Genomic DNA, 11,757 nt, shown 5'->3' with positions numbered 1-11,757 from the left:
TTATCACAATTCAAGGTGAGATTTGGGTGAGGGCACAGCCAAACCATATCACATGGCAAGGGCCCGGACTTCAGAGGTGGCATTCCTGTCTCGCCAGGAACACTTCAACAAGCTGCCTCACCTCTCTAAGCGAGAGGTTTTAGGTCCTCTTAAAACAGTACCTATCTCATAGTGTTGTTGTGTGGATGAAGGCAAAGCCCTTACTTACCATAGTGCCGGTTCATTGTCAGCGCTCGACAGATGCTAGCTGTGTGCACCTAGGTACCTGCTTTAGTCCTTGCCCAGCTACTGACATGCTGAGTGGACGCAGACAAGTCTGTCTTAGCCTTGGTTTCCCCATTCTGTTAATGAAGCATCTTAAGCCGCAGAGGCCTGTGGATGGGTTTGGCTGGGGTAAATTAATATGCAGTCCACGGTGCTGGGGCCTCTGGGCATTTTTTCAGAGAAGCGCTGCAGGCCATCCACTAAAGAAGCCAACTGCAGCACCAGCAGACTCTGCAGGAAGCTGGGCACTCTCCAGCCGCCTGAACCGCCACGACTGACGGTGTGAACAAACTTAGGCTCCTCCTCTGATCTTGCCTGGCTTCCTGTGGCCAGTGCTCACGACGTGTTGTCATTTGAGTGCTGAAATGAACCTCTGACCTTTCTTGTTCCCCAAGGACAAATTCAACCTCCTCTTTCCCTTGAGACTGGCATCCTGCTGGAGAAGGCATGGCTAAGGCAGGAGGTCAGGAGCACAGTCCTTCCCAGGCATCCTGGACTCCTCATCGTTCTCATCCCGCCACCTTACTGTCCCCCATCCTCCACCCATAGGAGGGCTGGAAGACCCATGAATTTTACCAGTAAATAGCACTGGACCACCCCTTTTCTCTGCCCATTTGGTCCAAGCCCTCGGCATCTTTTTATTGGGCTATTGTAGTGAAAGGTGAGACATGTGACTCATGCCTATAATTCCAGAGCTTTGGGAAGCCAAGGCGGGAGCATTGCTTGAGGCCAAGAGGTCAAGACCAGCCTGGGAAACATAGAAAGACGCTCATCTCAAAAAAAAAAAAAACCCAAAAAAACAAAAAACAGCTGAGCATGGCAGGGCAAGCCTGTAATCCCAAATTCTTGGGAGGCTGAGGGAGGAGGATCATTTGAGCCCAGGAGCTTGAGGTTGCAGTGAGCTATGATGATGCCTGTGTACTCAGCCTGGGTGATGGAATAAGACCCCATCTCTAAAATATATATATAAATAAAGATCATGGGCTGGGCACGGTGGCTCATGCCTGTAATCCCAGCATTTTGGGAGGCCGAGGTGGGCGGATCATGAGGTCAAGAGATTGAGACCATCATGGCCAACATGGTGAAACCCCGTCTCTACTAAAAATACAAAAATTAGCTGGGCATGGTGGCATGCGTCTGTAGTCCCAGCTACTCGGGAGGCTGAGGCAGGAGAACTGCTTGAACCCAGGAGGCAGAGGTTGCAGTGAGCCGAGATTGTGCCACTGCACTCCAGCCTGGCACCTTGTGACAGAGTGAGACTGTCTAAAAAAAAAAAAGATCATGGTAGATCCAGCTTCCAGGCTAAACTGCCCTTGATGATAGTCCACTGCCGTGCTAAGCTCTCCATGATCTGTTCCCTGCTACCCCTCTCACCTCTTCTAACTCCTCACCCACCCTCTACTGTGGCCTCTCTGGCCTGTTGGACAGTCCCTGGCTGAGCTGTCTGGTCACACTTCCATGACTTTGTTCACTTCATCCACTTCTACCTCCGGAAATGCTTCTAGCCTCCAGAGCCGGCCCAAAGTCCTCCTCTGGGAAGGCAGGCTCCTCTGGTTCGGGTCAGAACTAAGGATGCCAGAGGGCTCTCTCAGCTCCTGCTTGCACTGCAGTTGGAGACAAACTCTGCGGAACGTGCCAGAGCTGAGGGCTGACAGTCCCTTGGGCAAGATCCCTGAGGAACCCTGTTGCAGGAGCTCCTCAGTTGGTCCGGGTCAGAAACGTGATTGTTCCGGCTCTGGGAGGCCCCTCCTCGGAGCGGTCAGCCCAGCATTTTCTGCAGTCCCAGCCCTCCCTCCTTGGCGTGAGTGCTTCCTCCAGATGACCCTGAGCTCCTCGTGTGCTAGGATCCAGGTTCTCTGGGGGCGTGGCACCTGACTCACAGCTTGGTCCAAATCAGGTTTGCAGAGACTGAGGAGTGAACGAATGTGTGAGGCAATAAATGAGCCAGAGCTCACCAGTCCCTTGGATGCTCATTTTCAGTTTTCTTTTTAAAAATTTTTTTACTTTAAGTTACGGAATAAATGTGCAGGTTTGTTACGTAGTTTTGTACGTGTGCCGTGGTGGTTTGCTGCACCCGTCAACCTGTCATCTAGGTTTTAAGGCTCCATTCGTCCTGATGCTCTCCTTCCCCTCACTCCCCACTGCTCACAGGCCCCAGTGTGTGATATTCCCCTCCCTGTGTCTGTGTGTTCTCATTGTTCAACTGGCACTTATGAGTGAGAACATGCAGTGTTTGGTTTTCTGTTCCTGTGTTAGTATGCTGCTGCTGATGGCTTCCAGCTTCATCCACGCCCCTGCAAAGGACATGATCTCATTCCTTCTTATAGCCGTCGTTTTCAGTTTTCAAAACTCAGAAAGCTGATGTGTAAACCCAATTTTATTAATTTTCAGTGGGGATGTGTCTGTCTCCCTTGACAGGAGCCCTCCCGTCAGGCAGATCCCAGGTCTCTCTTTCAGGGTATGGGTGGGACACTTTCTGCCCCTCCCTCTCATGTTTTATTTTATTTTTATTAAAAAGAAATCTTTTGTGACAGGGTCTTTGTTGCCCAGGCTGAAGTGCAGTGGCGTGATCACGCCTCACTGCAGCTTCAACCTTCCAGGTTCAAACGATCCTCCCACCTTAGCCTCCTGAGTAGCTGAGACTACAAGCATGCACCACCACGCCCGGCTATATTTTTCTTATTTTTTGTAGAGAAAGTTTCTCCCTATGTTTCCCTGGATGGTCTTGAACTCCTGGGCTCAAGTGATCCTTCCACTTCAGTGTCCCAAACTGCTGGGATTATAGGCGTGAGCCACTGCACCTGGCAAGCTTACTTTTAAAATACCCCGCAGAGATTCTGCCCTGGCCAAGGTATAATCACACAGGTGACTGGAAAGGCTTCAGGGCTGGAGTGCCATAGACCGTGTCTGGGTCCCAGTTCCAGCACTGACTTTGCTGTATGATTCTGGACGTCATTGCCCTCTCTGGGCCTCAGTTTTCTCATCCATCTAATGGAAATATCCATCCTTGCCTGCCTGGGTGGTGTGAAGCTGGAAAGATAACCAGACAAGAAGCTCGGTCAGGCTCTGGGACCAAAATATAGTTCTTACTTCCAGAAAACTGGGCTGTTTAGGTGGGCAGCCGGGCATAAAGTGGAGGGTGGGGAGTGGTGGGGTGGAGAGCAGGGTGGGCAGACAGAAGACTGGTGAGGAGCCCTTCAAGATGCTCTTTCTCCAGATCTATTATACAGCTCAGAGCTTCCTGGGGAGGCTTCCCACTGGTAGGATGCCAGATATCCTGTTTCATGTGCCGTGTCATGTGGTTAAATCAGCAGAGCCTGCTGGGATAACTGAATTGTGGAAGATGCTAAGGTTGCATCCAAGCCCAGTATATCTGCCTTAGGTACCAAAGGGGTAGGAAGTGGCATATGTTTCATGTATGTGCCATCACAAAGGCTAAACTAGGCTTGTCATTTAAGCCCCAGACATATCATCACTCCAAGGGGTGACGGGATTAGGATCCACAAGTCTGTCTTGGAGCAGTTTGCAGATTTCCTCTGTGTGGCCCCAGAGACAGGCGTGAAACCATAGAAGCAGATTCTCCTCGTCTGTGTGTGTGTGTGTGTGTGTGTGTGTGTGTGTGTGTGTGTGTGCCATCACGCCTGGCTAATTTTTGTATTTTTGGTAGAGACGAGGTTTCATCATGTCCCCTCATCTTCGTTAGAAGCCACCTAACATGGTAATGAGCTCCTGGTCATTGGAGGCATTCAAGCAGAGGCATTTGAAACTTGAAAGCAGAAGAGAAAATTCCTATTCAGAAATGATGTGTAGATCCCATTTCAAATACTCCGTCCTACCCTTGAGGACTAAGATTCGATTTTCTTTTCTTTTCTTTGAGACAGAGTCTTGCTGTCACCCAGGCTGGAGTGCAGTGGCACGATCTCAGCTCGCTGCAACCTTTACCTCCCAGGTTCAAGCAATTCTCCTGCCTCAGCCTCCCAAGTAGCTGGGACTACAGGCGTGTGCCACCACACCCAGCTAATTTTTGTATTTTTAGTAGAGACGGGGTTTCACCACGTTGGCCAGGATGGTCTCCATCTCTTGATCTCGTGATCCGTCCGCCTCGGCCTCCCAAAGTGCTGGGATTACAAGTGTGAGCCAGCACACCTGGCCTAGGATTCAATTTTCATGTGAAGGGTTATCAGTGCCGTTCCAGCCGGCCTTCCATGCTGGCCTGAGTGGCCCACTTAGGGTCCGGGACAGGCGTACTCATCCGACCAGTCGGAGCAGTGCTGTACACGGTCACGGCAGAGACGCCTCGGGATACAGCCGCAGTAAATGAAGACAGTTGAAGGACAGCGCCACCACCCAGGGCCGCAGGGTGGGCACACCGTCACTGGGGAGACAAGAGCCAGCAGGAGAGCAGTTGCTGTGTCCTGGAATGCTCTGTGCACCAGGGCACTCCCCACTTCTGAAACCCACCACAGCTCCCCACGGCCCTGACCCATCTGACGTGGGTTGGGTGTCTTCCTAGTTTCCCTGCAGCAGAGAAAATCTCGACTCCACAACTCACAGGCCGTGTGACCTTGCTTACCCTGTCTGAACCTGTTTTCTCGTCTGCTCAACCTTGTTATTAAGCAAAGGATGTTAGGCAAAGTGCCAGGCACATGGTCAATGGGTGCCAGGCACACATGAATGGGTGCCCGTTCTTCCCCTGAGTCCAGCCACGCTCACCCGCCACAACTCCCTGAGGGTGCTCCTGGCCTTCTCCCCTCTGCCCAGCCTTCCGGCATCCCTCCCCACACAGCCGCCTCTGCCTACTGAATCCTGTCTATTCTCTAAGGCCTTCTTGAATGCAACCTCTTCTGAGAAGTCTCTCTTGATTCCTTCAGGTCCCTAGCACCTCCTTTTGGCATCAGCATGATATGAGCCCAGGGGTAGGACACGTGCCTGATTCCTGAAGTCCCCATCGGAATCTGATGCCAGGTGTGTTCTGAGCACCTGACCAGTGTTCAGAACGTGTTTGTTGATTGACCACTGGGGAAGAGATTGAGGGAGACTCGGACGCAGCAACAGGACTCAGGACTTGGCTCAGGAGGCCTGGGTTCACCTCAGCTCCTTTCCTGTCAGGCATTGCACTAAGAAAAGCCTCAGTTTACTAACATACAAACTGGGGCCAGTGATTCCGGCCCTGCTTTCCTCACGGGGTTATTGGGAGGTACAGAGATGAGGGAGCCCCAGGTTCAAATCCCAGCTGGGCCAAGTGTGTACTCCTTGCATGACCACCTTCTGGGGCCCAGTTTTCTCATCTGCACCCTTGAAGGTGACCTGCCCACTGCAGAAGAATGAGCCTCCGGAACAAGTCACTGGGAGGGTAGTGAGCACCCCACCACCAGACATATTCAAGCAGGGGTAGAAAACTTCTTCCTAGGAGGCAGGGAAGGCATGCAAGGGGAAGCCCTAGAGATTCCCTGGTCACCCTTTGCCCTCTGGCTACTGCCTGGCCACCGGCCCCTGCCCAGCCTGTGCCCAGACCCCTACCTGGGCTCTCTTCATCCGAGCAGTCCCCGCAGTTGTTGGTCCCATCACATTTTTGGTCTGAGTAGATCCAGGAGGCTGGGTCGCCACAGTGGGCCACGAGGAAGCGGGGGAGGCTGTGGGGCACATCTCCTATAAAAGGGCAGAGGAGGCAGAAAGAAGTCCACATCTGGCCACAGCTGTCTGAGGGCTATCTGGAGGAGGACTGGCCACCTGGCAGTTGCCAAACTCAAGATCAGTGCCCATCCACCCCCAGAAGGGTGTAAGCAGAAGGCTTCGTGGGGAGGCAGCAGAGTCAGAGGGAGAGGCGGGCTCCGTCCCTGGACAGATGCCCGGAGAGCTGCCCCTCCCTTCCTCAGTTCCTCCCCAGCCCTGGGGTGTTCCTACCCCACACCACTGCTGATACTATGCTCCCTCCACAAACAGCCTCCATGACACCTATCCAAACCATTCCACTTTCAAGTTCAGGCTCAAGTTCCTTCACCTCCAGGAAGCCTCCTCTAACTGGAACATCCCAGGAATAAATGTGGAGTCTTACAGTTGGGCCCCAGAGCTCAGGGGATGTAGGGCTCACACACCTTGTGAGGCAGAGTCAGAGCACCTTTCTTGAAAGCGTTCTGTTAGGCAGCGGTGTGATAGGGCTACCAAAAATTCGCACAAACTCAGGCCCCATTACTAGAGGTAGAAAACCTCGGCCAGGGAGGGAGCAAGCTTCTGGTCCTTAGACTGCCCAGACCCAGCTGTAAGGCCAAGGACATTTCTGAGGCCTGCCCAGGGAGGGGGGCATGGGCAGTTGATATTCATTCTATGGGGAAGTGATGGAGTGGGGAAGGCCAGGAACTGGGTCACAAGGGGGCTGACTGTGACCTGGAGAAGGGGGTGTGGCCTGGAGATTGCAAGGGAGCAATCTCCAAATCCATGCAGAGCCACCATCATGGGAGAGATTAAAACATGGTCTGTTGGGCAGGGCTGACAGGACAGAGTTGGAATCAGTCGGAGGAATTGCTCTGGGAGGCAGCTCTGAGCTTGGAACAAGGAAAACCTTCTAATCCTTGCATCCCAGGGGATGGAAGCAGAGGCTGGGTGGCTTCGGTTGGGCTTGCTAGAGAGGGGATTGGGGATGAATGGGGCAAGGACTAGACACTTTTGAGATTTCTTCCATTCCTTTTTTTTTTTTTTTTTTTGAGACGGAGTTTTGCTCTTGTTACCCAGGCTGGAGTGCAATGGCACGATCTTGGCTCACTGCAACCTCCGCCTCCTGGGTTCAGGCAATTCTCCTGCCTCAGCCTCCTGAGTAGCCGGGACTACAGGCACGCGCCACCATGCCCAGCTAATTTTTTGTATTTTTAGTAGAGACGGCGTTTCACCGTGTTGACCAGGATGGTCTCGATCTCTTGACCTCGTGATCCACCCCGCCTCGGCCTCCCAAAGTGCTGGGATTACAGGCGTGAGCCACCGTGCCCGGCCATTTCTTCCATTCTTGAAGGTCTATGATGCAATGATTCTCCCTCCGTGAGCTCCCACACCCCACCCACTGCTCCTCTCCAGGCTCTCTCTCCTGTGGGGTCAGGCTCCTTTCTCCAGAGAACTTCAGGTGTCTAAGGTATGGGGCCAGATCTTCCCATTCATTCACTCATTCATTCAGCAAGCCATTCTGGATACCCCTCTGTGCTAGGCACTGAGGCCCCGATATCAAGTGGACTGGGCCTGCCTCAGAGGAGTTCACAGTCGGACAGGAGGAGCAGATGTGCCAATCAAGAGCAATAACCAGTGTGACTTGGGCTGGGACAAAGGGGACCACAGGGACTGTGGAAGCCCAAAGGAGACACTTTAACCTAGTGTGGGAGTCAGGGAAGGCTTCCTGGAGGAGGTAACACTTGAACTCTGCATTAAGGGATGAACACGGGTTTTCTGGGAATTGAGATGCACAGGGTGAAGGCATTCCCTAGTGGGGGCATGGAAGTGTGTCCCTGACTGGGACCAAGTGGGAGCAGGCATTCCTGGTTGAAGGCCCTGGAGAATCAAAGGCATGGAGTCATGAATGTACCTGGTGTGAGCAGGGATGGCTGAGCTTCAGTACGGCTGCAGAGAGAATTGGAGTGTGGGGGAACCCCTGGGAGGGGCAGCACCGAGCGGGTACTCACGGCACAAGCTCTCGTCCTCATCCTCGCCGTGGGTACAGGTGCGAACGCCATCACAGACCCCACTGGCTGGAATGCAGCTCCTCTGGTCACGGCACAAGAAGCCTGTCCTGTTTGTCAGTGTTGTACAAGCTTGGGCTCCTGAATGGGCAGGGGAAGGCCCTGGAGGGTCAAGGGTGGTGCTCACAAGGGCAAACCTTCCTCACCTGAGCTGCACCTGGAGCTGGCTTGAGGGGCTGGGCAGTGGGGAGGATGGACCCAGCGCTGTCAATGGGGTTCAAGCCCCAGCTGTACCCCCTGCCTGCTGCCCGACCTTGGGCAGGTGACCTGACTGCCGTGAGTCTCAGGTTGACTGCAACATCATAGCACACACTCTGTGCAACTGTTGTGGGGAATAAATCAAAGCATCCCTGTGAAGAAACACAGAGCAGGAAATGCACGACACGTAATGGTTCTCAGGAAGCGGGGGGAGAAAAAAAAGTAATGGTTCTCTCCTTTACTGAAAACTTATAGACAGTGTCACAGGAAGCTTCTGAGGACAATGTTCCATTCAGTGAAGCGGTTTTAATGGTGGAGCTCCTGGTACCAGGCTACAGTGTCAGAAGCACTATATTTGGGCTGGCTGGAGGACAATACGTCATCACTCCTTCTATCTGGGCACGTCTGCAAAGCACTTCCACATCTTTATTCTATAGCTCCCCAAACACCCCTGAGACATGTTCTCATTAGCCCCCATATGGGAGCAGGAAAGGAATACCCACTCCTAGGGCTGCCCCAAGGAATGAAAAGACAGAAAACTGGCCGAGCCTGGTGGCTCACACCTGTAATCCCAGCACTTTGGGAGGCTGAGGTGGGCAGATCACTTGAGGTCAGGAGTTTGAGACCAGCCTGACCAACATGGAGAAACCCCGTCTCTACTAAAAATACAAAATTAGCCGGGCGTGGTGGTACATGTCTGTAGTACCAGCTACTCAGGAGGCTGAGGCAGGAGAATCACTTGAACCCTTGAGGCAGAGGTTGCAGTGAGCTGAGATTGTGCCATTGCACTCCAGCCTGGGCAACAAAGCAAGACTCCATCTCAAAAAAAAAAAAAAAAAGAAAAAATCCTGCAGACAAGGTAGGGGTGGGGGAACGCCTTGGCCCCACATGTGTATATGGGTGCATAATTGGGGTTGGAAGTTGGTTTGTGCATTTGTGTTTGCACATGTGTGAACCACCTCTCAGCCCCTGGGCTGCCTCAGCTAGTGTGTGTGGGGGGGGGGCGGGGAACTCCCAGGGACACTCATGTTGACACAGACACACACAGATGCACACACACGCACACATGCTCACACACAGACAGCTGCACCTACATGCACACTCACAGATACACAGACAACAGATATGCACACACACACACCGACACGCACACTCTCACACAGACACAAACATGCATCCACAGACACCTGCATCCACTCACAGACGTGCTGAACACACAGAGTGCACACACAGCCTCAGGACTGCAGCTGCTCACGTATTCGCGTCCAGTTCAGGGCTGGTTCCTGCACCGGCAGGCAGAGCACTGTGAATCTCAGCCCCCGCCCCCACCTCAGCCGTCTACACCCACCCTGCCCAGCGGCAGAGCCATCCCTCCCGGGTGCACCCTGTGAAGCCCTTGGCACCTGGCCCCACTCGTCACTCCAGCCCTTCCTGTGCGCTGGCCTCTTGCAGTCCCTCCTTCTCTTCCTGCTCCTCCCACCCCTCAGGGCTCCACACGTGCGTTCCCTGTGCCTGGGATGCTTTTCCTGGCATTCCCCCACGACTAGTACTCATTGTGCCTATCCTGACTCCTCGATGGGGCTAGACTCTCAGGGCTCCCAGAACCCCGCTGTAACGTGTATTCATGTCTAGATTGCTCTCCAAAAAGTTAGCTCCATGAGGGCAGGCACCGTGTCCCGATTGTTCACCCCGGAGCTGGGGCTGCAGGCATGTGTGGGAGGTGACCCTGTCTCCCTGTGGTGGAGATGGACACACAGATGGCTAGCACCACCCGCGGGATGGCCAGGCCAGGGGAAGGGGAAGTGTAGGGACTGTGGGGCTGAGAAGAGGTTCCTAACCCAGCCTGGGGGTCCAGGAAGGCATCCTGGAGGAGGTGACATCAGAGCTGGGTCCTCTCAATAATCATGTCACAGATGTGCAGATGGAGGCTGAGAGACCGGCATAGTCAGTGTGTGTGTAGGTGTCTGTGTTGTCTGTGCATGCACCTTAAGGAATTTGTCCTAAGTCACCTGGTGGAGAAGCCAGGCAGGTCAGGGCTCCCCCGTCTCTCTGTGTCCCCCATATCCTCCCCGCTGGGTCTGACCCACCCTCTCTTGGCCATTCTGACCTGGGGTTCGTGATGGGAGTCCGCGCGTGGTGACCAAGGCGATGAGGGCGGCCAGAGTTGCCAGGAGGAGCAGCAGAAAGGCAGAGAGGCAGGCCCCGCGTCTCGAGCAGCAGAGGGGGCCGCAGCCTGCTGCAGAGAGCGGGGAGGGAAACAAGCCCGGGGGGGGGGGCGGTGTCGTGATGAGGGGGCCAGCACTGGGAACAGGAAACCCTCTCCCTGCCCTGCCCCCTTCGAGCAGCCCCTCCCCCACCAGGGTGAGCAGAGCTGACAGGGCTTCCCTGGAGGAGCAGCTCCCAAGCCCCGCTTGATGCTCTTTGTTCTGCCTGTGGGCCCACCCCACTAGGTGCCACCCTGGCCAGGGGCCCACAGCTGGCTGAATGGCAGAGATGGACAGCCCTCCCTCCTACTCGCCGTCAGGAGACCTCCTCAGGACGCAGGGAGAGATGGACGCCTGCGTGTCCAGCTCCCACCACGGAGCAGATACTCCATCAGGCCCTTCATAACTGTGGTCTTTATTTTTCAAAACAGCTTTTTATTTGATCTATGAGGAAACTGGGGCTCAGAGAAGAAAAGGTTCAGGTAGCCCCGGGTGGAGCTGGCATGTGAATCCACACCTGTTTGATGTCAAAACCCATGCCCTTTCCACAATCCCAGCTGACTGTTCATTCTGGAGTCTGCTGGGATGCAGGTTGGAATCCCAGCTCCACCACTTCCTACCTGAGCCACACTAAGTCACTTCACTTCTCTGCACTTAAGTCTCTTCATGTGGGAAACGGGGACCATAATAGCCACCTTAAAGTTTCTTGAAATGATTAGAATTTGTTGAGTTAATGTGTTAGAACGGTGCTTGGCACATAGTAAATGCTGATTATGAGCCATTATTATTGGTTTTTTAAAAATTGGTATTTTTTTATTTTAGAGACAGGGTCCAGCTCTGTTGCCCAGGCTGGAGTGCAGTGGTGTGATCATAGTTCACTGCACCCTGTAAGTCCTGGGCGCAAACAATCCTCCTGCCTCAGTGTCCCAAAGTGCTACAGCAGGTGCGCACTGCCGGGCCCGGGCTGCTGTTGCTTACTCAGGACTTGCCATGTGCTAAGCCTTATTCTAAGCACTGAAAATAGCAGCGATAGGGGACGTCCCTGCTCTTGTAAAACTGTGCTTTAATTCTCCTTTAATTCTCTCCTGCTTACAAAATAATAACAGAAGGCTTTACTAAGGACCTCCCGGTGCCCCGCTGGGTGGCTCCAGTGCTGGTCCTTGCCCTCAGCATCTTGTTACTGCACTTAGAAGGCAAAGCATGGACATGTCTAAGGAGCGTGGGAGCTGCTGACCTGCCCAGGCCGCAGGCACCTCAGAGAAAGGGGCAGGGGCAGGTGTGATTCATCCCTGTGACCCCAGGACCCAGCCCAGAGCCAGGCACATGGTGGGGGCTTTTGTTTTTTGGGTTTTTTTTTTTTTTTTTTTTTTTTT

General features: G+C 53.7%; 1 protein-coding gene across 3 annotated transcripts in view; it reads right to left on the bottom strand.

Moving 5' to 3' along the window:
• Positions 1 to 4,355: 4,355 nt before the first annotated feature.
• Positions 4,356 to 11,757, bottom strand: part of LDLRAD1 (low density lipoprotein receptor class A domain containing 1) — a 9,895-nt gene continuing 2,493 nt past the window's right edge. Inside the window, exons 3-6 of one of the 3 annotated variants that reach the window (XM_032296912.1) lie at positions 10,288 to 10,416; positions 7,926 to 8,063; positions 5,785 to 5,913; positions 4,356 to 4,639 (exon numbers count right to left, since the gene is read on the bottom strand). In XM_032296912.1, the coding sequence (XP_032152803.1) occupies positions 4,491 to 4,639; positions 5,785 to 5,913; positions 7,926 to 8,063; positions 10,288 to 10,416 (545 nt within the window). In that variant the 3' untranslated portion in view covers positions 4,356 to 4,490. The remainder of the gene's footprint in view (positions 4,640 to 5,784; positions 5,914 to 7,925; positions 8,064 to 10,287; positions 10,417 to 11,757) is intronic. The other 2 variants (XM_032296913.1, XM_032296914.1) reach the window with 2 other exon arrangements.

This window comes from Sapajus apella, unplaced genomic scaffold, assembly GCF_009761245.1.
Source record: "Sapajus apella isolate SASKATOON/1434 unplaced genomic scaffold, GSC_monkey_1.0 scaffold36, whole genome shotgun sequence".
Taxonomy (NCBI): domain Eukaryota; kingdom Metazoa; phylum Chordata; class Mammalia; order Primates; family Cebidae; genus Sapajus; species Sapajus apella.
Note: the sequence above shows the minus strand (reverse complement) of the source record. Positions and strands in the feature narration are given on the sequence as shown.